General features: G+C 45.0%; 1 protein-coding gene across 1 annotated transcript in view; it reads left to right on the top strand.

Annotated features, from left to right (window-relative positions):
* Positions 1–26,621, top strand: part of LOC144505614 (protocadherin-10-like) — a 108,685-nt gene that overhangs the window by 5,651 nt on the left and 76,413 nt on the right. The window contains exons 3-5 of the mRNA XM_078231718.1: positions 384–436; positions 11,656–11,750; positions 12,067–12,212. Coding sequence (XP_078087844.1) covers positions 384–436; positions 11,656–11,750; positions 12,067–12,212 — 294 coding nt within the window. The remainder of the gene's footprint in view (positions 1–383; positions 437–11,655; positions 11,751–12,066; positions 12,213–26,621) is intronic.

Here is a 26,621-nt window from a genome sequence, read left to right as displayed (position 1 = left end):
TGGGTGTTGCGGTTAATCCATCCAATTATTGGCACGGTTTAATTAGCGTTTAACCCTTTCATGACCACGCTGATTTATAGATCCGCCGCTAAGGCCAGTTGGAGGCAGGTCGCGGTGTTTTAGGCAGTAGTATAGTGGCGCTCACACAGATCTCTCTCCCCCCCCCCCCTTTTAGGGATACAGTTTACCCTTCACGGCGCTGGGTTTGGGGTTGGGTGCGTTGTGCTAACTTTTAACAAGGGGATGGGGGAAGTAGAGGTGGATTAGCGCGCCCGGGTTCCCTCTCCCTCCCTAACATACACCTGCTATCAGTCTCGGAGCTTCGTGTGTTGTCTGCATTGGCGAGTGAATGCAAAACAAACAGCCCCTGTTGTGTTTTTCAGGTTAAACAACAAAACACTGACTACCCGCCTATCCAGAGAAATGGTGGCCTCAGGTACTTAAACCTTTCCTCATCTCATTCACATCTCCATTGCATTTTACCTGCCCTCTCCGTCTCTCTGTTTATCTGATTTCACTTCATGTTGTGGCCCTAAGCTGTTCTTTTTTTTGGTTTGAAGTTCCTTTACACATTTCTCTCTCTCTCTCTCTCCCTCTCTCTCGCTCACACCCAGTCTCACGCTGCGGTTTTTTTTTATTTATATCCATTCACAGCTCATGGGACGCGGAAGAGACGGGAGTCCAGCACAGCAGGGAGATGGAGTCAGGCAAAGTGCGGTCAGCGTCCACTACACCAACCGGTGAATACTCAGGGGAGGGTGGATGGGTGGGTGAGTGAGAGGGGGGTGGGTGACTGAAGGAGGCAGCCTGAACATACACAGCAACACCTGACAGGCATTTCTGTTAATGTAAATATTCACATCGTATATTTATGAAAACATTTTGGCACACTTTGACTTGACTGTTAAAGCGGGGTTTAATGATTGGCCAAAGTGGATGGAAAATCAAACGTGTAACAGACCGGCTCCCCCAGATACAGTTTGTCATCTCGTGTTCCGGCTTTTAATGCAATTTATACGTTTTATTTCAAGACTCCCGGTTTATTGTCGCTCAGATCAGCGGTTGAACTAGGGTTGGGGGAGGTGGTCAGTTAAATTACCAGTAACTATTATTTATATAATAATCCTCCTGGCTTGTTATCAGTATTCTGGTTTGAGTAAGCACAACTTTGACCTCACTGTGATTGGAGAGAGTAGAGAGCTTTTAAAAAAACGGTGAGGAAAGGCTGAGCAGGTAGCTCTGATGTTCCTGTCGGAATTCTCATTCTCTGGGAACTGAGAGTTTGTCACCGATCATTCCCAGTTTGCACAGAGTCTGAAACGGACAGAGGCTCAGGTGAAAACAGGATGCCGAATGCAGCACTGAGGTTTTATAAAACATTTAACACCCCATTAGTTGTTATTACTTAGTTAAATCAACATTTTAGTGGCCCAATCTTCCAGTCCACAGAGGGAATTTGTGACTATGAACTGCCCGCTCTAGGTGTCAGCATCTCTTTTCTTTCCCTACATTAAGGGCGATGCCGTCGGGTGAAGTTTCCCGCTTGACGTTGTTGATTATTAAGGATTGCCGGACGCGAGTAAAAAATAGTGTTACAGATAGCCATTGCCGCGATGCAGCAGACTAGCACACACACTCCTCTATCTCACCAGCCACACCTGTCTGTCTCTCTCTCTCTGTCTCCCCTTGTGTGTCTCTCCCTTTTTCCAGTCCCCTCTCTCTCTGTGTGTCTCTCTTTGTCTTCCCCTCTAACACTCCCTCTGTTTGTGTGTGTGCGTACCCCATGTGTCTAACAGTCACTCTGCCTTTCCCTTTCTTTGTGTCTGTCCCTGCATGTCTCTTTCCCTATCACTCTCCCCCTCTCTCTCTCCCTTCCATCTCCTTCTCTCTGTCTCTGTGTGCGTCTCTCCCTTTCACTCTCTCCTCTCTCTGATGTCTCTTTCACTTTCTCTCTCCCCCCTCTCTCTGCTCGTCTCTCTCCCTTTCACTCTCTTCCCTCTGCATGTCTCTCGCCCTCTCTCCCTCGTGCTGTCTCTCCCGGTTCTCTGCCTATTTCTCTGTCTCTCCATCTCTCTCACTCCCCCACTCTCGCTGTATCTCGCTCTCTCTCTGTCTCTGTCACACTCATACTGTAATTCAATCCAACAGGGGTTAGCAGCTAAAACGTTCGTCACTTCTAAAGCAGTTAAATCTGCATGACCACCCTGATTATGTTAATGTCAGCAGTGTTCATTAAAATAACGAAATCATAAGTAATGAGAACAGTAGAATGAAATTAATGTGATGAGATTTTGAAATCCACGCATCTATTTTATGCAGGAATAACCTGAAAGAGACATTTTAAGGGAATGCAAGATCCTTCTTTAATGGTAGCGAGGATCCGGTCATGGGGGCCCCAGAAAAACAGGGGATACAGGATAAAATTCAGATGATGGAAGACAGTTTTTGGACAGATGATATTTAACTATTTTGCGGAGGTGACGAATGATTACAATAGTCTGCGTAACAACACTGAAATCAGAACCCTCCACCTGAGACAGACATTTGGAGATCCCATTCCCTCAAGGGTCTATCTTTGTCCACCTTCTATTTCTCACCTATATGCCGCTCCTTGGCAATGCCATCCACATGCAGGAGTCAAATGTGTGTTGACAGCATTGGCTTTACCTCAGCACAACCTGCCTTGACCCCTCCATTGCCTCTGGACTGTCCAGTTGATGAACTGCAATTTCACCTGACTAAATACTGGGAAAACTGGAGCCATTGCTTTAGGTGCTTGCCCCAAACTCTGTTCCCTCACCATCCATGGTCACTGTCTGAGGCTGAACCAGAACATCTGGAACATTAACATCCTCTTTGATCCTGAGCTGATCTTCTGATCCCATTTTATGTTCATCGCTAAGATCTCTTGGTGGTGCCTGTTATATTGTCTAGAAACTTCTCCCCTAGCCAGGCGCTATGCCAGCTTAACTGCTGCTGAAAGCATCATTCATGCTTTTGTGAACTCCAGACGTGACTATTCCAACAATTTCTTTCTGGATTCCCACTTTTCCATAACCCTGGGCTATCCAAACCTGACTGCTGATATTTTATCCCACATCAAGTCCTGATTACCCTTCACCCCTGTGTTTCCTTTTTTTATTTATTCATGGGACATGGACATCACTAGCTGGCCAGCATTTATTGTCCATCCCTAGATGCCCAAGGGCAGTTGAGCGTCAACCACATTGCTGTGGTTCTTGACTTACATTAGCTCCAAGTCTCATCTGTGTGTTCAAATCTTCTCACAGCCTCACCTCCTCCCTAAGTCCAAACCTCCAGCCCTACAACCAGCACAAAGACTGGCTATTTCCACCTGTATAATGTCACTCAATGATGCCCTGCCTTCATCTGCTACTGGAAACCTCATTCATGTTTTTGTTGCCTAACCTTGACTATTTTCATACAATCCAGTTGGCCTTCTACACTCAACCCTTCATAAACCTGAGACCCTCCAAGGCTCAGTTTTTAAAATTTAATTTGAGATGTGGGCATTGCTGGCTAGGCCAGTGTTTATTGCCCATCCCTAATTGACCTTCAGCAGGTGGTGGTGAATTGCCGTCTTGTACTGCTGCAGTCCTTGAGGTGTGGATGCACCCATAGTTCTGTTAGGGAGGTAATATCCGTGGCAGTGAAGAAACAGTAATAAATTTCCAAGTCAGGATGGTGAGTGACTTGGAGGGGAACCTCCAGGTGCAGTTGTTCCCAGGTATCTGCTGCTCTTGTCCTTCTCGATAATAGTGGTCAAAGGTTTGGAAGGTGCTGCCTAAGGAATCTTGGTGAGTTCCTGCAGTGCATCTTGTAGATGGTACACACGGCTGCCAATGTTCGCTGGTGGAGGAGGGATTGAGTGTTTATGCAAGGTATAGTAATCAAGCAGGTTGCTTTGTTGGGATTCTTTGAGTGTTGTTGGAGCTCCACTCATCCAGGCGGATGGAAAGTATTCCATCCTGACTTGTGCTTTTTAGATGATGGAAAGGCTTTGGGGAGTCAGGCGTGAGTTACTTGCTGCAGGATTCCTAACCTTTGCCCTGCTCAGGTAGCCACAATAATTACAGGGCTAGTCCAATTCAGTGTCTGGCCCAGGATGTTGATAATTGTCCATGTCCTTACTCATGTTGAGTCACATTCACCCATTACCCCTTTGCTCACTGATCTACATTGGTTCTGGTAAAACAACATCTCAATTTTAAAACTCTGATCCTTGTTTCAAATCCCTCCCTGGCCTTAACCCTTTCCATCTTTCTAACCTCCCCAGAACTAAGGTCTGTTTGCTCCTTTAATTCTGGCCTCCTGAGCATTGCAGATATTAATTGCTTCAGCATTAGCAAGTGTTCCATTAGCTGTCTAGACCCCGAGCTGTGAAATGCTGTCCCTGAACATTGCTACCTCACCTTCCTCCTTTAAGATACTCCTTAGAACCTATCTCTTTGATCAAGATTTTAGCCAATGCACTCACCTTACCTGGCTTAGTTTTGAATTGTCCTGTGAGAGAACTTGGGACATTTTCTTACATGAGAAGCACTATATAAATGCGAACTGTTTTTTTGAAGAGTTCTGTGCTTCTCCAATTCTGGTCTTGTACATTGGCCTACACCCTTCACACCACCACCAGAAGCCATATGGAAGACGTATGGTTCAGTCGGCCGTTAGGAAGGCAAATGCAATGTTCACATTCATGTCGAGAGGGCTAGAATGCAAGAGCAGGGTTGTACTTGAGGCTATATAAGGCTCTGGTAAGACCCTACTTGGAGTATTGTGAGCAGTTTTGGGCCCCGTATCTAAGGAAGGATGTGCTGGCCTTGGAAAGAGTCCAGAAGAGATTCACAAGAATGATCCCTGGAATGAAGAGCTTGTCATATAAGGAATGGTTGAGGACTCTGGGTCTGTACTCGTTGGAGTTTAGAAAGATGAGGGGGGATCTTATTGAAACTTACAGGATACTGCGAGGCCTGGATAGAGTAGACGTGGAGAGGATGTTTCCACTAGTAGGAAAAACTAGAACCAGAGGGCACAATCTCAGGCTAAAGGGACGATCCTTTAAAACAGAGATGAGGAGGAATTTCTTCAGCCAGAGAGTGGTGAATCTGTGGAACTCTTTGCCTCAGAAGGCTACGGCGGTGAGGTCATTGAGTGTCTTTAAGACAGAGATGGATAGGTTCTTGATCAATAAGGGGATCAGGGGTTATGGGGAAAAGGCAGGAAAATGGGGATGAGAAAAATATCAGCCATGATTGAATGGCAGAACAGACTCGGTGGGCCGAGTGGCCTAATTCCGGTCGTATGTCTTATGGTCTTATGGTATGGAGCCATATGGCTCTCTCCCTCAACCCTTCCTTGCCTCTCACTCCTTCTTTAAGATGCTCCTTAAAACTTACCTCTTTGCCTAAGCTGCTAATCACCTGTCCTAATATCATCGCCTTTGCTTCAGTGTCAATGTTTGTCTGATTGTGTGAAGAGCGTTGGGATGCTTTGCGACATAAATTATCTTGAATATTTGAATAATATCTCTTCTCCAGAATAAATAATCCTATGTTCTTCAACTTTGTATTCTAGTTCAAACGAATCTTTGTTGATTGCCTCAGGGCCAGCAGATCCCTGCTGTAGTACAGTGACCAGAATCACATATTGTATTCCAGATAGATCTGTATCAGTGCCCTTTACTGACTGTTTATTAACTCATGGGCTCTGCATTCTGTGCCCCTGGTTATGCATCCCAGGATCTTATCCTTACTACCACACACACTGTGGTTGTTTCTCAGTGCACTATGCACTGATGTCTGTGATTTCTCCTGCATTTTCTCCCATACCCTAGAGCCATTTAGTCGATATAGACACTGTTCATGCTATTGTCATTACTTTGCCTTTGTCCGTGTTGCATGCCATTTGCCACCATCAGCCACCCTCCAAAGCTATTCAGACCCCACTCGTGTCTACCGTGTGATGTCTCTCTGCAATTTGCTGTTGTCTGCACTTTTACTTTTGTCCCATCTCCAAACAGTAATGACCCCCAGCACTGATTCCTGTTGCGTCTCATTGGTGACCCCTTTGTCAATTTCCTTTATTAAATACAGTTTGTTCCCTTTTGGTTTAATATATTTTCAATCCATTTTAGAAGTAAATTCATGAATACATTAATCCATTTACTTAAAGTGTTGTTACACTAATGTATAGAGGGATTTCATTCCATGGTAATTGCTCCTTTATTATTGAATTTCCCACTACTGAAATTGCCCATGTTTATAATAGACAATTGCTTCCAGTAGCCAGAAAGACCACAACTATTATCCAGCTGCTTAAATTGCAACCTCAAAGTTTCTGGTTATTTTGTTCGAAATGCTCTGTTTACTTCAGATAAAAACTGCTGTGTAACTCACTAATACTGAAAACAAAATATTCTAGATATTGGGGGTCTGAAATAAAAAGAGAAAATGCTGGAAATACTCAGCAGGTCTGGCAGCATCGATGGAGAGCAGTGATCTGAAACGTTAACTCTATTTCTCCTTCCGGCACTCATTGTTCTTACCCACCAGCCCACACCTCATTAAGGTGCACTGAATTACAGGAACAAACACAAGGAAACTGCAGTAATAAGAACAGAACATTTTAAGATGATTTCCATTTTTTGTATAAGTAAATAGCAATTCGATGAGGCGCACGGCGTGTGATAAAATAGCCTTTTATTGAGACAGACTTTGCTTCCCTTAGGCTGTGGTGGCATTGATGAGTGAGACACATTATAGAGTTTGCAGCCAGCTGTGCTTAAACAACAGTCAACGCATTTCATTTACTTTATATTAAAACTATAAGACAGCTCATTATTTTGCAGTATATTGTGGGGAAATTGTGGCAGTAATCCAACAGTTGCAATTGTGTTTACACCAAAGACAGAATATATTTCATGCCCTTTGTTTCCTAACAAGCAGAGCAACAAAGTTTTGTTATGACAGGAATAGCAACATCTGCAAAGTCATGAAACTGTTGAAAGAGTTGAGGCAGGTTGTCTTTTAGTGAATGACTCTAAAGAACCACTGCATTGATATAGCATCCAGTCAGGTCAAGGGTTGCATACATTATGAAATCATGGTGCATGAAATAAAGGCTCCCATGTTACATTGACCAGCACATGCAGTGGGTAAATTGTATTTGCATAAACATGCCTGAAAGAAGCCCTAGGGACTGTAGTAATGCAATTTTATCACTTGCTTGGTCATACAGAACTTGAATCTTGCTGAAAAGAAAGACATGTTGCTGAAGCTTTTCACGTCACACTCATCAGGACAAACACAAGAATGCCAAATTTCAAAATGATCACAACAAGTTGTACTACAGGAGAAAAGGGTGCTGATTGGCTGATGGAGGTAACTTGGTTGACGGAGGCAACTTGGCAATCAATCAGCCCAATTTTCTCCTGCAGTACAACTTCTTGTGATCATTTGAAATTTGCCAGCGACAGGTCAGAGTAAAACATTATCATTTATTTATTCCAATTTCACAAAAATAGAGAAAGTCTTACAACTCTGCCTCTTTAGACAATCTGCATATTTGAATTTAAAAAAACCAACAGTGTGTCGCGCTTTTGGGAATAAATTATACCTTTAAACTTACTCATTAGTGTCAAGGTTTTGCTTTAGTTTCCTCAGCTTCTCCCATTTCGCTCTATCCAAAGACAAATCTGTTATCAACAGTGTGGTCCCATAGGAAGAGGATGGTTAAGTAACCACCAAAATAAAAACTCACTTTAACATTTTCACAGTGCATCACTAAGGTGCAAGAAAAACACAATACCCTAGCCAGACAAAGAACTGTTAAGAGGAATGGTCAAAAGCATGGCCAAAGAGGTGGCATTTAAGGAAGCTTAAAGGCTGAGAGAGGTTTTAGGAGGCAACCAGCAATGGGTCAAAGGTTGTTCATGCACAGCCACCAGTGGGGGGAGGGGCAAAGTGATAGAATTGGTGAGGTGAAGGAGGTGTTTGGGGATGTTGTGTCAGAGGTGGGGAAGAGTGAAGCAAAGGATGTGCAAGAATGAGAATTCTAATTTTTTGAATCCCTACAGTACAGAAGGAGGCCATTCAGCCTATCAAGTCTGCACTGACTCTCTGACAGAGTATCTTACCCAGGCCCCCTCCCCCTCTCTAACCCCGTAAACCCACACATTTACCGTGGTGAATCCACCTAACCTGCACATCTTGGACTGTGGGAGGAAACCGGAGCACCCGGAGGAAACCCATGCAAACACTGCACAGGCAGTCATCCAAGGTTGGAATTGAACCCGGGTCTCTGGCACTGTGAGGCAGCAGTGCTCTGCCCCTGTGACACCCTCTAGAAACAGAAGTAGGCCACTAGACTCTTCAATACGATCTGGCTGATCTATGCCGGCCTCAATTTCTCTTCTGTGGCATTTCCCCGTCGCCCTCTATTCCTCAATCTATCAAATACTTATCCACCTCCACTTCAAATACATCTAATGATCCAGCACAGTCTATTAGCTGACACTGCAGTGTAGTATTGAGGGAGTGCTTCATGGTCAAGTATGCAATATTACAGGTGAGAAGTTAAATAACAGTCCTGTTTCCTCCATGGTTAATATTAAAAAATTACATGGCAAAGGAGAGCAGAAGTATTCTCCCGAGTTTCCTGCCCAATATTTAACCCTTAACCAACATCCCAAAAACTCCTCATTATTACATTATTGTTTGTGGTAGCCTGCTGTGTGTGCAAATTGGTTGCTGTATCCCCTACATTATAATGACTATATTTCAAAAGTATCTGCAGAGTGCATTGGTACATCCATAGGTTATGAAATGCGCTACATTAATGCAAGCTCCTTCGATGAGGCTCAGAAGCTAATGAATTGGACTGATTTACATAATCCAGTCTGAAACATCAGAGCTGTGCTGATGAAGCAGCATAATTCAGAGTCTGTGATCCACTGAATAGAACACTCATTATAGTCGCAGATTTGCTCCAAATGTCTTCCTCCAAAGGCCTACCATTATCAACCGTGTGTTCCCACTGAATGTAAAGGTGAAATTGCCGTCGTCCCAGATGACTGGAGGCTTCTCTCCCCTTTGAGGACGGTGATTTAACCTGAGGATCACCACACCTCAGGCGAGGGGCAAGTTTGAGAGGTGGAGCTTTTGTAATGTCAGCTGATACGGGTATTCAAGCCTCGCTGTTAGTATTGTTCTGCATCACGAACCAGCCGTCTAGCTGACTCCCCACCCAGAGAAGAGGAATGCTTAAATAATTAACAGAACACCATTCTATTTGTTTATGCTGGTTTGAGTTGATGTCCAAGATTCCATAGCTCTATATAAAGAAGATTAAGGAATTGTCCTAATGTCTTGTCCAGCATTCCTTCCTCAACTAACTGACCTTGAAACAACAATGCTACCGGAAATCAAGAAACGGCTGAAGGCATTGAATGCAGCAAAGGTGAAGGGCCCTAACAACATTCCAGTTGGAGGATTGAAGACTTTGCTCCGGAGATTTCCACCCCCCTGGTTTCAGTACAGCTGTGACACTGGCATCAATATGATACTGTGAAAGATTGTCCAGATGTGTACTTTCCATGAAAAGCAAGACAAATCCAACCCAGTCAACTAGCACCCCAGCAGCCCCTAAATTAAAGCGATGTAAGGTACTGTTGACGGTGCTATCAAGTGGCACTTACTCGGCAATAACCTGCTCACTGATGCTCAGCTTGGGTTCTGTCAGGGTCACTCAGCTCCTGACCTCATTACAGCCTTGGTCCAAAAATGGACAAAAGAGCTGAACTGACATGAGAGTGACTGCCCTTGACATCAAGTTAGTATTTGACTGAGTATGGCATCAAGGAGCCCTAGCAAGACAATGGGAATCAGGAAAACTCTCCGCTGGTTGGAGTCATACGGAGCACAAAGGAAGATTGTTATTGGTGTTGGAGATTAATTATCTCAATCCCACGACATTGTGGCAGGAGTTCCTCAGGATAATGTCCTAGGCCCAACCATTTTCAGCTGCTTTATCAATGACCTTCCCTCCATAATAAGGTTAGAATGATGATTGCACCATTTGTGACTCCTCTGACACCAAATCAGCCCTTCTTTCAAGCATGTTCATACAAATATGAAGAAGACCTGGATGATATTTAGGCTTTGGCTGATAACTGACAAGTAACATTTGTGTCACACAAGTGGCAGGTGATGACTATCTCCAACAAGTGAGGATCTAATCATCTCTCCTCGACATGCAATGTTATCGCCACTGCTGAAGCCGCCATTTCAACATTCCGGATGTTGCCAATGACCAGAAACTGAACTGGACTATCCATATTAATATTGCAGCTGCGAGACTGGGAGTTCTGTGGTGAGTAACTCACCTTCTCACTCCTCAAAGCCTGTCGACCAACGAGAAGACAGCAATCTGGAGTGTGATGGAATAAAGAGTGCGACTTTATAGAGAGAGCAGCTGCGAGTTTGGTTAGTGAGAACATTCTATTCTAGTTTTGTTAGCATTCAGCATTTAATATTGAATTAAATATTCCTTTTTAAGTTAAGTTTAAGTTTCTAAATCCAGTTTTAAGCAAAGATATACAAGCTGTCTACGAGAGAGCAGTTGTATTTGGTTAATTAGGTAGCTAATCTGGTTTCTAGCCGGGCTGATGTATTTAACTCTTACCGAGTGTAAATACAGAGCTCTCACTGTGACTTGTGGGAGTGCAACATTGTGGAGTGAGCAGTGGGAGTTTGAGTGAGGAAGGTTGGTGAAGAGGGGAACCTAATCTGCACATCCTGTGGGAGGAAACCAGAACACCCGGAGGAAGCCCATGCAGCATGGGGAGAATGTGCAAACTGCATACTGACAGTCACCCAAGGCCGGAATTGATCCAGGTTCCTGGCGCTGTGAGGCAGCAGTGCCAACCATTATCCCACCGTGCCGCCACAATCATTGAGCATGTTCAATAAAGAAATTGATAGATTTCTGGATATTAATGACATTGAGGGATAGAACAGGAAAAGTGGCATTAGCATAGATGATCAGCCAATGGCAGTGCAAGCTCAATGGGCCAAATGTCCTATTCCTGCTCCTATATTCCTAGTCCCCAGTTTTCTGGATGGACGCAGCTCCAACAACACTCAAGAAGCTTGACACCATTCAGGACAAAGCAGCCTGTTTGAGTGGCACCTAAGACAACACGTTAAACATTCACTCTCTCCACTGTTGGCGTTCACTGGCAGCAGTGTGTACCACCTGCAGGATGTACTGCAAGAACTCAGCAAGGCTCCTTCGACAGCACCTTCCAAACCTACGGCCTCTACTATCTCGAAAGATAAGGGTTAGCAGACACACGGGAAAACCAACATCTGCAAGTTCCCCTCCAAGCCATTCACCATCCTGACTTGGAAATATGTCGGCATTCCTTCAATGTCGCTGGGTCAAAATCTTGGAACACCCTCTCTCACAGCACTGTGGGTGTACCTACACCACATGGACAGTAGCAATTCAAGAAGGCAGCTCACTGCCATCTTCAGGGCAATTAGAGATGGGCAATAAATACTGGCCAAGCCAGCGCTGCCCCCATTCTCTGAGAGAATAAAACAGTTTAACAGTATTTATGTTGCAACTTGGAAGGTAGTAAAATATCTCGAGGTGCATTACATCATAATTTGACACTGATGCCACATAAGGAGACATCAGAACTGGTGATCAAAAGCTTGGACAAAGAGGTAAGTTTTAAGGAGTGTTTCTAAAGGAGGAAAGAGGTGGAATAATTTATGGAGCAAATTCCAGATCTTGGGGCCCATATCACTGAAGGCATGGCCGCCAGTGGTGGAGTGATGGAAGTTAGAGATGGAGAAGGGGTCGGAATTGAAGGAACGCGTTGTTCTTGGGAGGTTGGAAGAGATTCCAGAGATCAGGAGGGATGAGGATAGGGAGGATAAAAATACAACATGGGATCATCCACCTGTAATGACTTTACCTATGTGGCAACAATTATTGCAGCTGAAAGTCATTCACTGTGCATATATATGACAATGGAAGTGCTTCAAAGGCAATCTGAAGGTTTACTTCAAGAAATGCAACATAAATGTCAATATTGGAAAGACCTTTGTTCAGATGATGACCCGTCTGATTGAAGGGACTCAATTTCTTGAGGACACACAATGGCAAGAAGAGGCCTCGAAAAGGTATCCCAGCGATCTTGAGTCCAAGGACTGATCCCACCAACTGGAAACACCTGCCAAGTGTGCAGCCAAATGTGTGACTTGAGAATTGGGCTCATCAGCTACGGCAGGACCACAGAACCCATGAAAGATGACATGGAGTTTCCTAGGCGGACACTCATACTCATTAGGTCGCTAAGATATATTCACTGTATACATACATATTCACTGTACAAATATATTTTGATTTGATTTATTATTGTCACATGTATTAACATACAGTGAAAAGTATTGTTTCTTGCGCGCTATACAGACAAAGCATACCATTCATAGAGAAGGAAATGAGAGAGTGCAGAATGTAATGTTACAGTCATAGTGAAAGTGTAGAGAAAGATCAACTTAATGCAAGGTCAGTCCATTCAAAAGTCTGACAGCAGCAGAGAAGAAGCTGTTCTTGAATCGGTTGGTACGTGACCTCAGACTTTTGTATCTTTTTCCTGACAGAAGGAGGTGGAAGAGAGAATGTCCGGGGTACGTGGGATCCTTAATTATGCTGGCTGCTTGGCTGAGGCAGCGGGATGTGTAGACAGAGTCAATGGCTGGGAGGCTGGTTTGTGTGATGGATTAGGCTACATTCACGACATTTTGTAGTTTCTTGCGGTCTTGGGCAGAGCAGGAGCCATACCAAGCTGTGATACAGCCAGAAAGAATGCTTTCTGTGGTGCATCTGTAAAAGTTGGTGAGAGTCGTAGGTGACATGCCAAATTTCCTTAGTCTTCTGAGAAAGTAAAGGCATTGGTGAGCTTTCTTAACTATAGTGTCGGCATGGGGAGACCAGGACAGGTTGTTGGTGATCTGGACACCTAAAAACTTGCTAAGCTCTCGACCCTTTCTACTTCGTCCCCGTTGATGTAGACAGGGGCATGTTCTCCATTACACTTCCTGAAGTCGATGACAATCTCCTTTGACATTGTGGGAGAGATTATTGTTGCCGCACCAGTTCACCAGATTCTCTATCTCATTCCTGTACTCTGTCTCATCATCATATATATGTTCCCTATATGTATTAATTGTATATATATTCACTGTATATAGCCACTATGTATACATACTATATATGTTCACTATAGTCAGTGTCTATATATTCACTATGTATATCGTGTGTGTGTATGTATGTATGTATGTATATTACGCACACATTATATATTAGATATATATGCATATATAGAATCATAGATTTATTGCTACTTTGAAAACTTAATAGTTTCGGATTTAGCCCAGGTTCATCAAGTGCACAGATCTCTCAAAGTATTGATGCATATTGGTAAGACCATAAATATGGTAATCAAAATACTGGGTTCATTTTCAGGGGGACAGAATTGAAGAGCAGAGAAGTCATGTTCAAGGTCTATAGAACCTGGCCAGGCCACACCTGGAGTATTGTGTATTGTTCTGGGCTGTATTATATAAAAACAGATTTGGAGGAGCTGGAGAAGGTGGAAAAGGATTTTCTCACTCTTGTGACTGGAAGCTTGTTTCCGGTGGGATTCCACAGGGCTCAGTATTCAACCCCTTGCATTTTGTGCTTCTTGTCAATCATTTAGAATTTAACATAGGGACCATGATTGAGAAGTTTATCGATAGTGCGCAATGTTACTGTGTGGTTGATAATGAGAAGGAGATCTGTAAACTGGGGAGAGATATAAATGGACGGGTCAGCTGGGCAGAAAAGTGGTAAATGGAGTTTGAGCTGGAGAGGTGCACGGTCACACTTTCGGGGAGTGTAAAGAAGGCAAAGGAACACATAAAAAACGGTAGGATTCTGAGAAGTGTAGTGGAAGCATGAAATGTAGATCCCTGTAGCAGCACAGACAGATAAGATCGTAAAGAAGGTAGGGTGAATATTTTCTTTTATTAGCTGTGTATAGAATTTTGGTAAGAAGTTTAACAGCACCAGGTTAAAGTCCAACAGGTTTATTTGGTAGCAAAAGCCACACAAGCTTTCGGAGCTCCAAGCCCCTTCTTCAGGTGAGGAGCAGAGAGGTCTTGCTGAAACCGTACAAAACACGAGTTAGGACACAGCTGGAACACTGTGTAAATTCTGGTCACCACATTATGGGAAGGATGTGATTGCAATGGATACTGAGGAGATTTACCAGGATGTTGTCGGGAATTGAGAATTTTAATGTTGAAGAAAGATTGGAAGAGGCTGGGGCTGTTTTCTTTGTACCTGATGAAGTTGACGGGAGATTGAATTGAGGTGTATGCAATTATGAAGGATCAAGATAGATTCTTTACTACTTATTGTATAGGAAGGAGCTATTTCGCTTAGCAGAATAGGGACTTGAAGTGAATGACAGAAGGGGAGCCAATGAGAACTAATTTCACTCAGAGGGTGGTGGGGGCTTGAAACTCTCTGAAAGAATGGGGCAGAAAGTGAAATCACATTTAAATTGGGAAAGTTTATTGACAACACTACCACTAGATGGTGCACTATTCACATTTGCACAAACACACACACACTCCCAACAAGGCTACAGACCACAAACTGGAAAGTAGCTAACAGTCAGCACACATATGATGGGCTGAATGGGCTCCTTTTGTACTGTAGTTGCCTATGTTCCTGTTTTGGAAGATATTAGAACTGAGAGGCCAAACATATCAGGAAAGATTGAACAGAATGGGACTCATTTCACTATCTGTGGGTCAACCCACAGCACGTGGACTGCAGCGATTCAAGGAGGCAGCTCACCACCACCTTCTCAAGGGTAACTAGAGATGGGCAATAAATGCTGGCCACACAGTGACGCCCATGTCCCACAAATGATTTTTAAAAAATCAGGGTGACCTAATAGAAATCTTCAAGATTTTGAAAGCATTTAATAGGCTAGATGGAGAGAGGATGTTCCTGTTTGTGAGGGAGCTGGGTCTGGTCACTGATAAATCCAGCTGGGAATTCAGGAGAAAATTCTTTACCCAGAGAGTGACGAGAATGTGGAGCTCGCCACCAAAGTGTATCATTGAGGTGAAAGGCATAGATACACACAAAGGGAAACTAGATAAACACTTGGGGCAGAAAATAATAGAAGGATATGTCAATGGGATTAGAGGAAGAGAGGTTGGAAGACAAATATTTAGACCATAAACACTGGCAATAGACCGGTGAGGCTAAAAGTCCTGTTTCTGTGCTGTAACTACCTTGTAACCCAAGATAATTCTGTTAATTTGTTCTGGGTCGTATGCAAGTCTGTGGTTATTTGCCAAATTAATTCAGAGCAATGTGGTCCGGTGTCACACAGACTAGATCAGGCAGATGTTACAGGCACCCTCCCCTCGGACAGTTGGGTTTTAATAATAATCCTGGTGTTTTTTTTAAAACTGGTGCCAGCCCAGGAATCAGTTTGCACAACTTGCTATTAAGACCATAAAAAATAGGAACAGGAGCAGGCCATTCGGCCCCTGGAGCATGCTCCGCCACTCGATAGGATCATGGCTGATCCATTCCTCACGTCACTTTCCTGCCCTTTTCCCGTAATCCTCGATTCACTTACTGATCAAAATTCTGTCTATCTCGGCCTTAAATATTACAGCCTTGCTCCAGCCGAGACCAGGAAATCCCACCTGAGGTCAACATACATTTCCATTGTCCGCCCTTCCGCCCGCTCCGATTCCATGGCGGGTGGCAGAATTCCGGCGATGGACTCTGCCCCCACGGTTCTCTGTGGCAAGGAGTCCCAAAGACACTCAACCCTATGAGAGAAGAAATTCCTCCTCATCTCAGTATTAAATTGGCACCGCTTTATTCTGAGACTGTGCCCCCTTGTCCTGGACTCTCCCATGAGGGGAAACTTCCTCTCAGCGTTCACCCTGTCAAACCTCTTAAAAATCCTATATGTTTCAATGAGATTGTGGGATTTGAACTGTAGAGTTGCTTGTCCAGTGACATAGCAATTCTACAACCCATAATATTACTGAACCTATAACATAACTGGAGATCATACAGCTCATCCACTCCTGAATATAATTATCAATTAGAGGAAAGTGAGGGATGTGGAAAAAGGGGAGAACATTTTAAAGAGGGAATTCCAGAACTTGAAGCCTTAACCAGTGAGAGGCACAGCCAGCAATCGTGGGTGAAATGAGTCCAGGGAGGCGTCATTCCAACATAGGTTAACAATACTGCTCGGTACATTAAAGATCAAGTGATTAACGCGTAACATATGAATAATACAACGTAGTAGCTACAACACCAGTACAGACCTCATTGTACTCACAATGAAAGTCAACAAACCAGGATTATCCACGGGGGAATTGCTGAACTTTACATTTTATTCTCTCAATCTGGAATTATTCAGTAATTTGAAGATCATAAGAAATAGGAGCAGGAGTAGGCCATTCGGCCCCTCGAGCCTGTTCCACCATTCAATAGGATCATGGCTGATCCGACATTCCTCACGTCCACTTTCCTGCCCGTTCCCGTAATCCTCGATTCCCTTACTGATCTAAAATGTGTCTATCTCAGCCTTAAATATACACAAGGACCAGAATTTTCCCGTCTAGCCCACCACAGGAATCATGGTGGTGCAGGGGGTGGGGAGGGTGGGTGGACCATGCAAAGGTTCGTTGACTTTGGGTGGGATTTTCCGGTTTTGGGGCGAATATGGCCAGAAATCCCTGCCTGGGGACTCTGTCCCCACAGCTCTCTGAGAGAAAACATTTCTCCTCATCTTAAAATAGCGCCTCTTTATTCTGAGACTGTGCCTTCTGGTCCAAGATTCTCCCGTGGAATTGTCGGTCTGGAAAAGACTCGATGACCTCGCGTGCAACATTCTTTGATGCATTTTAAAGCCACGCTTTTGGTAAACTTTACTTTTGGCTGCTTCCTTTATTTGTCTGTTTAGATGTCCCTTAACTCGACAACTCTAAAGCAAACCCAGTGAAGTGCTTCATTGTAATAGTCCAAGTCTTGCCCCAGTGACACGTGGGAACTGCTGAGATACAAATAGCTGGTGTTACAGATCTGTTCAAGCCCAAGGTGGGGTGCAGTGCCTTTTCCCGTCTGCTTGGATCTTGTATGTCTCTCTTGTGGGAACCATGAATTGGAGTTAATTTGAATTTGGTTTCTGGAGCAAGCACAGAGATGGATTTGCCCAGTCCAGTCTGAGCTTTGCCTTTGTAACTTTGAGAATGGAGTAAAAATGTTCTAAAAATCACTTACATGATCCAACAGCGCCACCGAGAGGCGAATATCCGCTACAACATGTTAAGGCGGGACTCCAATAGTGCTCATCAGTGTCGCCTTGTGGACACAATGAGTACCGCCTGTGAAAAACTGCAACGTGCAAATTAAATTGAGATTTCACAGTAATTTGGTCCAACCAGTTGGTATCGCTGTTTAACCACCATGCAAGCAACTAGTCCTCATCCCTATTCCATCTTCAAACTCTTTTCCTTCTGTTATCTGTGCAGCGAATCTCAAATTTTGACACTGTTTCTGCATGAATCACAAACTCTGGGGGTGAATTCCACAGCTCATAACTCTTTGTGAAGAAGCTTTTCCCTGCCTTTTGTTCTGAGTCACTTACATTTAATTCTTGTATCGGCCGCCGTTTCTTTTATGCCTCTGAACAAATGGATGCAATCTGCTCTGTTACCCTGACCCTGACCCTCTTGCAGGGTGCCAGCGTGGACACAGAATCCCAATAGCGCAGAAAGAAGTCATTCGGCCCATCGAGTCTGCACCGACTCACTGACAGAGCATCTCACCCAGGCCCACCACTGGTCACCCTATTATAGAAAGGATATTATTAAACTAGAAAGAGTGCAGAAAAGATTTACTAGGATGCGACCAAGACTTGATGGTTTGAGTTATATGGAGAAGCTGGATGGACTGGGACTTTTTTCCCTGGAGTGTAGGAGGCTTAGGGGTGATCTTATAGAAGTCTATAAAATAATGAAGGGCATAGATCAGCTAGCTAGTCAACATCTTTTCCCAAAGGTAGGGGAGCCTAAAACTAGATGGCATAGGTTTAAGGTGAGAGGGGAGAGATACAAAAGGGTCCAGAGGGGCAATTGTTTCGCACAGAGGGTGGTGAGTGTCTGGAACAAGCTTCCAGAGGCAGTAGCAGAGGTGGATACAATTTTGCATTTTAAAAAGCGTTTAGACAGTTACGTGGGTAGAATGCGTATAGAGGGATATGGGCCAAATGTGGGCAATTGGGACTAGCTTAGTGGTTTAAAAAAAAGGCGGCATGGACAAGTTGGGCTGAAGGGCCTGTTTCCATGTTGTAAACCTCTATGACTATGATTTTATCTACCCTATCTCTATAACCCTACACATTTACCCTGCTAATCCCCCTAACCTGCACATCTTGGGACACTAAGGGGCAATTTAGCATGGCCAGTCCGCCGAGCCTGCGCATCTTTGGATGAGGCACATTGCCTCCTTTTGTGTCCTCTGATTCTGTGACCCTTTCATCATTTTCAATATTTTTATTCTTATCATTCCATAATTTGTGCTGTTTTATTGGAAATTCTTCATAATGTCCTCAGTTGCTTGGCGCTCTCAGCTCTGAGTGCGAGGGTCATTGTTCAATCCCAATCTGGGGTCTTGAGTACAATATCTTTTCTGACGCTCCCAGCCCAGTACTGAGGGAGTGCTGCACTGTTGGATCCTGCCACCTCTCTGTTGCAAACCGAGACCATGTCTGACCTCTCGGCAGTTGGGGGGAGGGAGGGAGTGAGTTGGGTGTTGACAGGGGACATAAAAGATCCTGTGGCACTATAATGAAGAAGAGTGGGGGGGGGGGGAGCAGCTTCTCCCCAGTGGCCTGGACAATATACGTACCTCAAATAACCTCACTGAAACAATTAACTGATGTCAGAATCTCATTGCTTCTGTGGGATCTTGCTGTGCACAGATTGACTACACTTCAGAAGTCCACCTTTGGCTGTAAAGCACTTTGGGATGTGCCAAGATTTGGCAAAGGTTTCTCTTTTCCAACATACACCCAACTTTTGACTGCATCACAGGGGTGGAAATCTGACCGTTCATTTCTTTTGTTTTAAATACAGAAATCAACCGGCGAGCCCCATCGCCAGGTGTTGATGGCCATGAATGGACACCAAGGTATGGACCGCAGTACCCTTACCCTGACCAGCCCATGGGATACAAGCTGAACGTCTACATACCTGGCAGTGCCCCAGTGAAGTCCAGCAAAGTGAACTCAGCCAGTGATACAGATCAGAACAGCACATTCTCAACCTTTGGGAAGAAAACCAAACGGACTTCATCACTTGATATCGAATTCGATAGAACTTTAAGTTAAAGTTTGCAACTTACTGGATTCTCGCCACAGTTTTAAAATAAAATTCATTTAAATCATTTTAGAACCGAGATGATTCACCAATAATTGACAAAAACGAAGCCATGAGGAGATGTGGAGAATTGTTTTTTGCACAGCAAGTTGTTACAATCAGGAATGCACTGCCTTAACAAGAGTGGATCCAGTCACAACCTTTCAAAGCGGAATGCAGCGTTACTAAGATCAGAAACACTCACAGGACTATCGGGAGCGAGCAGTGGCTGCATTGGGGAAAGGGGAGGGAGGGAAATTGGGATCAATTTGTAGATATCTGACATGGGTGTGGTGGCTTCCTCCTGTTTTAATGAGCTGTTCATCTCAGAGTGTGTATGGAGCATGTTTCAGATCAAATCAGATTGTGATGTTTTATCTTCTACTGTGTTTGGTGACAAGAACAATTTCTCTCAGCCTCTGAATGTTCGAAACTGTGTGGAAATGAATAATCTTCCAAACACCACTGTTGCCGGTTCTTTTTAAAAAAAATACAATTCCTGCTGAGAAGTTAAACATTTACTAACTTTGAGGCACTGCCCTCCAGAGGCTGACCTGGCAATGACCGCCCTCCAGTGTCTCACTGGGCAGTGACTGCCCTCCAGTGTCTCACTGGGCAGTGACTGCCCTCCAGAGGCTGACCTGGCAATGACTGCCCTCCAGTGTCTCACTGGGCAGTGACTGCCCTCCAGAGGCTGACCTGGCAATGACTGCCCTCCAGTGTCTCACTGGGCAGTGACTGCCCTCCAGAGGCTGACCTGGCAGTGACCACCCTCCAGTGTCTCACTGGGCAGTGACTGCCCTCCAGTGTCTCACTGGGCAGTGACTGCCCTCCAGTGTCTCACTGGGCAGTGACTGCCCTCCAGTGTCTCACTGGGCAGTGACTGCCCTCCAGAGGCTGACCTGGCAGTGACCACCCTCCAGTGTCTCACTGGGCAGTGACTGCCCTCCAGAGGCTGACCTGGCAGTGACCACCCTCCAGTGTCTCACTGGGCAGTGACTGCCCTCCAGAGGCTGACCTGGCAGTGACCACCCTCCAGTGTCTCACTGGGCAGTGACTGCCCTCCAGTGTCTCACTGGGCAGTGACTGCCCTCCAGTGTCTCACTGGGCAGTGACTGCCCTCCAGTGTCTCACTGGGCAGTGACTGCCCTCCAGAGGCTGACCTGGCAGTGACCACCCTCCAGTGTCTCACTGGGCAGTGACTGCCCTCCAGAGGCTGACCTGGCAGTGACCACCCTCCAGTGTCTCACTGGGCAGTGACTGCCCTCCAGTGTCTCACTGGGCAGTGACTGCCCTCCAGTGTCTCACTGGGCAGTGACTGCCCTCCAGTGTCTCACTGGGCAGTGACCGCCCTCCAGTGTCTCACTTGGCAGTGACTGCCCTCCAGAGGCTGACCTGGCAATGACCGCCCTCCAGTGTCTCACTGGCCAGTGACTGCCCTCCAGTGTCTCACTGGGCAGTGACTGCCCTCCAGAGGCTCACTGTAGTTGGCAGATATTTACCCTTTTGCTAATATTGCTCTCTCCTAAAGGCATTTATTTCATGCTGGGGTCAGTTGGCTAAAGGACACTCGTGAACCAGATGGGGTTTTACGGCAATCATAGAAACACATAAACTCGAAGCAGGAGTAGGCCATTTGGCCCTTCAAGACTGCTCTGCCAATTGATAGATTTACGGTCACCATTAGACTTTTAATTCTGTATTGAATTCAGTCACTGTGGCACAGTGGTTAGCACTGCTGCCTCACAGCACCAGGGACCCGGGTTCAATTCCGACCTTGGGTGATGTGTGGAATTTGCACGTTCTCCCTGTGTCTGCATGGGTTTTCTCCGGATGCTCCAGTTTCCTCCCACAGTTCAAAGATGTGTGGGTTAGGTGGCTTGGCCATGCTAAATTGCCACTTGGTGTCCAAAGATGTGTAGGTTAGGGGGATTAGTGGTTATGGTGATTGGGTGGGCCTAGGTAAGATGCTCTTTGGAGGGTCGATGCAGACTCGATAGGCTGAATGGCCTCCTTCTGCACTGTAGGGACTCTATGATTGTATGAAATTTCATCATCCGCCACGGTGGGATTCGGACCCATGTTCCCAGAGCATTATCCTAGCTCTCTGGATTACTAGTCCAGTGATAATACCACTAAGCCATCACTTCTCCCTCACTTCCTAATGATTTAAAAAAATATTTATTCATAGGATATGGCATCACTGGCAAGGCTTGTCCAGCCCTAACTGAGTGTCTCACTCAAACATTTCACAGGGCAGCTAAGAGCTGTGGGTCTAGAGTCACATGTAGGCCAGACCAAGTAAAGATGGCAGATTTCCTTCCCTAAAGGACATTAGTGAACCAGATGGGATATGACAACGAACTGGTTTTTATTTCAAATTTATTTAAGTTTTCTGTGGTGGGATTGGGACTCATTTCTCCCAGAGGATTGATCAAGACCTCTGGATTATTAGTCCAGTAACATCACCACTTTGTCACGGTCCCCTACAAGCCTTGATATTGACCACTGAGAAATGACTCCATTGTGGGGGGATGTTGTGGGAGGAGGGATTGTAACTGGCGCAATTCAGCCTGTGCTGCAGAGAAACATGTAGATCCAGGTGGAGTTGCAGGGCTGTGAGTACTCTGGTTTATTCCCACGCGTGCAGAGATTTTGTGATTGATTTGACCAACAATCTTTCTCCCGCCATTCCCCGCATCCTCCCCCTCCATCCCCATAAACACCGTGCCAGCTGAGATCAGATAAATTCAGTAGATTAGGATTAGAACCGAAGCATTTATGGTCAGAAGCTCAGAATAAACTTCTGGCAAACTGCAAATAGACATTCTTCGAGTGTGAACATCAACCGGCTAATTGAACTGCAGAGACTCCACACTTGAGTTAGTTGTACTCTTACTTGATGCCAGTAGACTGGAATTTTCCATAAGGTATCATGAGCAAGAAACCTGACTAATCCCCCCTGCTCCCACTCCATGACCAGTGCCTTCATCTACACATTGTGTAAGATTAGCTGACTCTGATGTGAAGTATGATCTTGCATGACTCACTGTCGATTGGTATCTTACTGAGTGGGGCTAGACAAATAGAAAGAAGGAACAGAAAGAATGGGAATTTACATGGTAACTTGCACAATGCGAGGATTCACAGCCAATTAAATATTTTCTTTTGAAGTGTGATCACTATTGCAACAGAGCAACCCCAGTAGCCCAGTTTGGTCACCGCAACACCCCACCCCCTCCACAAACAATAGCGTGCTAATGGTCAGATAACTTTAGCAAAGCTGTCTTAGGGATAAAGGTTGGTCAGGACATTGGAGAGAGAATTCCATTAAAATATTGGCCATGGGATCATTTATGTCCACGTGAGAGAGACTCGGTTTGACATCACATCTGAAAGGCAGCAATTCAGAGAGTTCAGCACTCCCCTGGTGCTGACACCATAGTGCCATAGGAGATTCACTAGGTTGGTTCTGGAGTTGAGAGGGTTAGCTAATGAGGAGAGACGGAATAGACTGGGGCTAGACTCATTGGAATTTAGAAGAATGAGGGGAGATCTTAAAGAAACATATAAGATTTTGAAGGGAATAGATAAGATAGAAGCAGGGAAGTTGTTTCCACTGGCAGGTGCAACTAGAACTAGGGGGAATAGCCTCAAAATAAGGGGGAGCAGATTTAGGACTGAGTTGAGGAGAAACTTCTTCACACAATAGAGTCATAGAGGCTTACAGCATGGAAACAGGCCCTTCGGCCCAACTTGTCCATGCTGCCCTTTTTTTTTGAAACCCCTAACTAATCCAATTGCCCACATTTGGCCCATATCCCTCTATACCCATCATACCCATGTAGCTATCTAAATGCTTTTTACAAGATAAAATTGTACCCGCCTCTACTATTACCTCTGGCAGCTTGTTCCAGACACTCACCACCCTCTGTGTGAAAAAATTGTCCCTCTGGACACTTTTGTATCTCTCCCCTCTCACCTTGAACCTATGCCCTCTAGTTTTAGACTCCCCTACCTTTGGGAAAAGATATTGACTATCTACCTTGTCTATGCCCCTCATTATTTTATAGACCTCTATAAGGTCATCCCTCAGCCTCCTACGCTCCAGAGAAAAAAGTCCCAGTCTATTCAGCCTCTCCTTATAATTCAATCCATCAAGTCCCGGTAGCATCCTAGTAAATCTTTTCTGCACTCTTTCTAGTTTAATAATATCCTTTCTATTATAGGGTGACCAGAATTGCACGCAGTATTCCAAGTGTGGCCTTACCAATGTCTTGTACAACTTCAACAAGACATTCCAACTCCTGTATTCAATGTTCTGACCGATGAAACCAAGCATGCCGAATACCTTCTTCACCACTCTGTCCACCTGTGACTCCACTTTCAAGGAGCTATGAACATGTACCCCTAAATCTCTTTATTCTGTAACTCTCCCCAATGCCCTACCATTAACAGAGTAAGCCCTGCCCTTGTTCAATCTACCAAAATGCATTACCTCGCATTTGCCTAAATTAAACTCCATTTGCCATTCGTCAGCCCACTGGCCCAATTGATCAAGATCCCACTGCAATTGGAGATAACCTTCCTCACTGTCCACCATGCCACCAATCTTGGTGTCATCTGCAAACTTACTAACCATGCCTCCTATATTCCCATCCAAATCATTAATATAAATGACAAATAACAGTGGACCCAGCACTGATCCCTGAGGCACACCGCTGGTCACAGGCCTCCAGTTTGAAAAACAACTCTCTACAACCACCCTCTGGCTTCTGTCAAGAAGCCAATTTTGTATCCATTTAGATACCTCACCCTGGATCCCGTGAGGTTTAACTTTATGCAACAACCTACCATGCGGTACCTTGTCAAAGGCCTTGCTAAAGTCCATGTAGACAACATCAACTGCACTGCCCTCATCTACCTTCTTGGTTACCCCTTCAAAAACTCAATTAAATTTGTGAGACATGAGTTTCCACTCACAAAGCCATGCTGACTGTCTCTAATCAGTCCTTGCATCTCTAAATGCCAAAGGGTTGTGAATCTGTGGAATTCCCTGCCCTGTGAAGCAGTTGAGGCTAGCTACCTCATTGAATGTTTTTAAGACAAGGATAGATAGATTTTTGAACAGTGAAGGAATTAAGGGTTATGGCAAGCGGACGGGTAAGTGGAGCTGAGTCCACAAAAAGATCAGCCATGAGCCTATTAATGGTGGAGCAGACTCGAGAGGCCAGATGGCTTACTCCTATTTAGAACATAGAACATAGAACAGTACAGCACAGAACAGGCCCTTCGGCCCACGATGTTGTGCCGACCTTCATCTGAAACCAAGATCAAGCTATCCCACTCCCTACCATCCTGGTGTGCTCCATGTGCCTATCCAATAACCGCTTAAATGTTCCTAAAGTGTCTGACTCCACTATCACTGCAGGCAGTCCATTCCACACCCCAACCACTCTCTGCGTGAAGAACCTACCTCTGATATCCTTCCTATATCTCCCACCATGAACCCTATAGTTATGCCCCCTTGTAATAGCTCCATCCACCCGAGGAAATAGTCTTTGAACGTTCACTCGATCTATCCCCTTCATCATTTTATAAACCTCTATTAAGTCTCCCCTCAATCTCCTCCGCTCCAGAGAGAACAGCCCCAGCTCCCTCAACCTTTCCTCATAAGACCGACACTCCAAACCAGGCAGCATCCTGGTAAATCTCCTCTGCACTCTTTCCAGCGCTTCCACATCCTTCTTATAGTGAGGTGACCAGAACTGCACGCAATATTCCAAATGCGGTCTCACCAAGGTCCTGTACAGTTGCAGCATAACCCCACGGCTCTTAAACTCCAACCCCCTGTTAATAAAAGCTAACACACTATATGCCTTCTTCACAGCTCTATCCACTTGAGTGGCAACCTTTAGAGATCTGTGGATATGGACCCCAAGATCTCTCTGTTCCTCCACAGTCTTCAGAACCCTACCTTTGACCCTGTAATCCACATTTAAATTAGTCCTACCAAAATGAATCACCTCACATTTATCAGGGTTAAACTCCATTTGCCATTTTTCAGCCCAGCTTTGCATCCTATCTATGTCTCTTTGCAGCCTACAACACCCCTCCACCTCATCCACTACTCCACCAATCTTGGTGTCATCAGCAAATTTACTGATCCACCCTTCAGCCCCCTCCTCTAAGTCATTAATAAAAATCACAAAGAGCAGAGGACCAAGCACCGATCCCTGCGGCACTCTGCTAGCAACCTGCCTCCAGTCCGAAAATTTTCCATCCACCACCACCCTCTGTCTTCGATCAGATAGCCAGTTACCTATCCAATCGGCCAACTTTCCCTCTATCCCACACCTCCTTACTTTCATCATAAGCCGACCATGGGGGACCTTATCAAACGCCTTACTAAAATCCATGTATATGACATCAACCGCCCTACCTTCATCAACACACCTAGTTACCTCCTCAGAAAATTCTATCAAATTTGTGAGGCACGATTTGCCCTTCACAAATCCGTGCTGACTATCCCGGACTAATCCGCATCTTTCTAAATGGTCGTAAATCCCATCCCTAAGGACCTTTTCCATCAATTTACCAACCACCGAAGTCAGACTAACCGGTCTATAATTACCAGGGTCATTTCTATTCCCTTTCTTAAACAGAGGAACAACATTTGCCACTCTCCAGTCCTCTGGCACCATCCCCGTGGACAGTGAGGACCCAAAGATCAAAGCCAAAGGCTCTGCAATCTCATCCCTCGCCTCCCAAAGAATCCTAGGATACATTTCATCAGGCCCAGGGAACTATTTCTTGTTCTTATGTTCTTAAAGTTTATTTATTAGTCACAAGTAAGGCTTTCATTCACACTGCAATGAAGTTACTGTGAAATTCTCCTAGTTGCCACGCTCTGGCACCTGTTTGGGTCAATGCACCTAACCCTCACATCTTTCAGACCATGGGAGGAAACTGGAGCATCCAGAGTAAACCCACGCAGACACGGGGAGAACGTGCAGACTCCGCACACACAGCGACCCAAGCCGGGAATCTGGCGCTGTGAGGCAGCAGTGTTAACCA

This window comes from Mustelus asterias, chromosome 16 (assembly GCF_964213995.1).
Source record: "Mustelus asterias chromosome 16, sMusAst1.hap1.1, whole genome shotgun sequence".
Taxonomy (NCBI): domain Eukaryota; kingdom Metazoa; phylum Chordata; class Chondrichthyes; order Carcharhiniformes; family Triakidae; genus Mustelus; species Mustelus asterias.
Note: the sequence above shows the minus strand (reverse complement) of the source record. Positions and strands in the feature narration are given on the sequence as shown.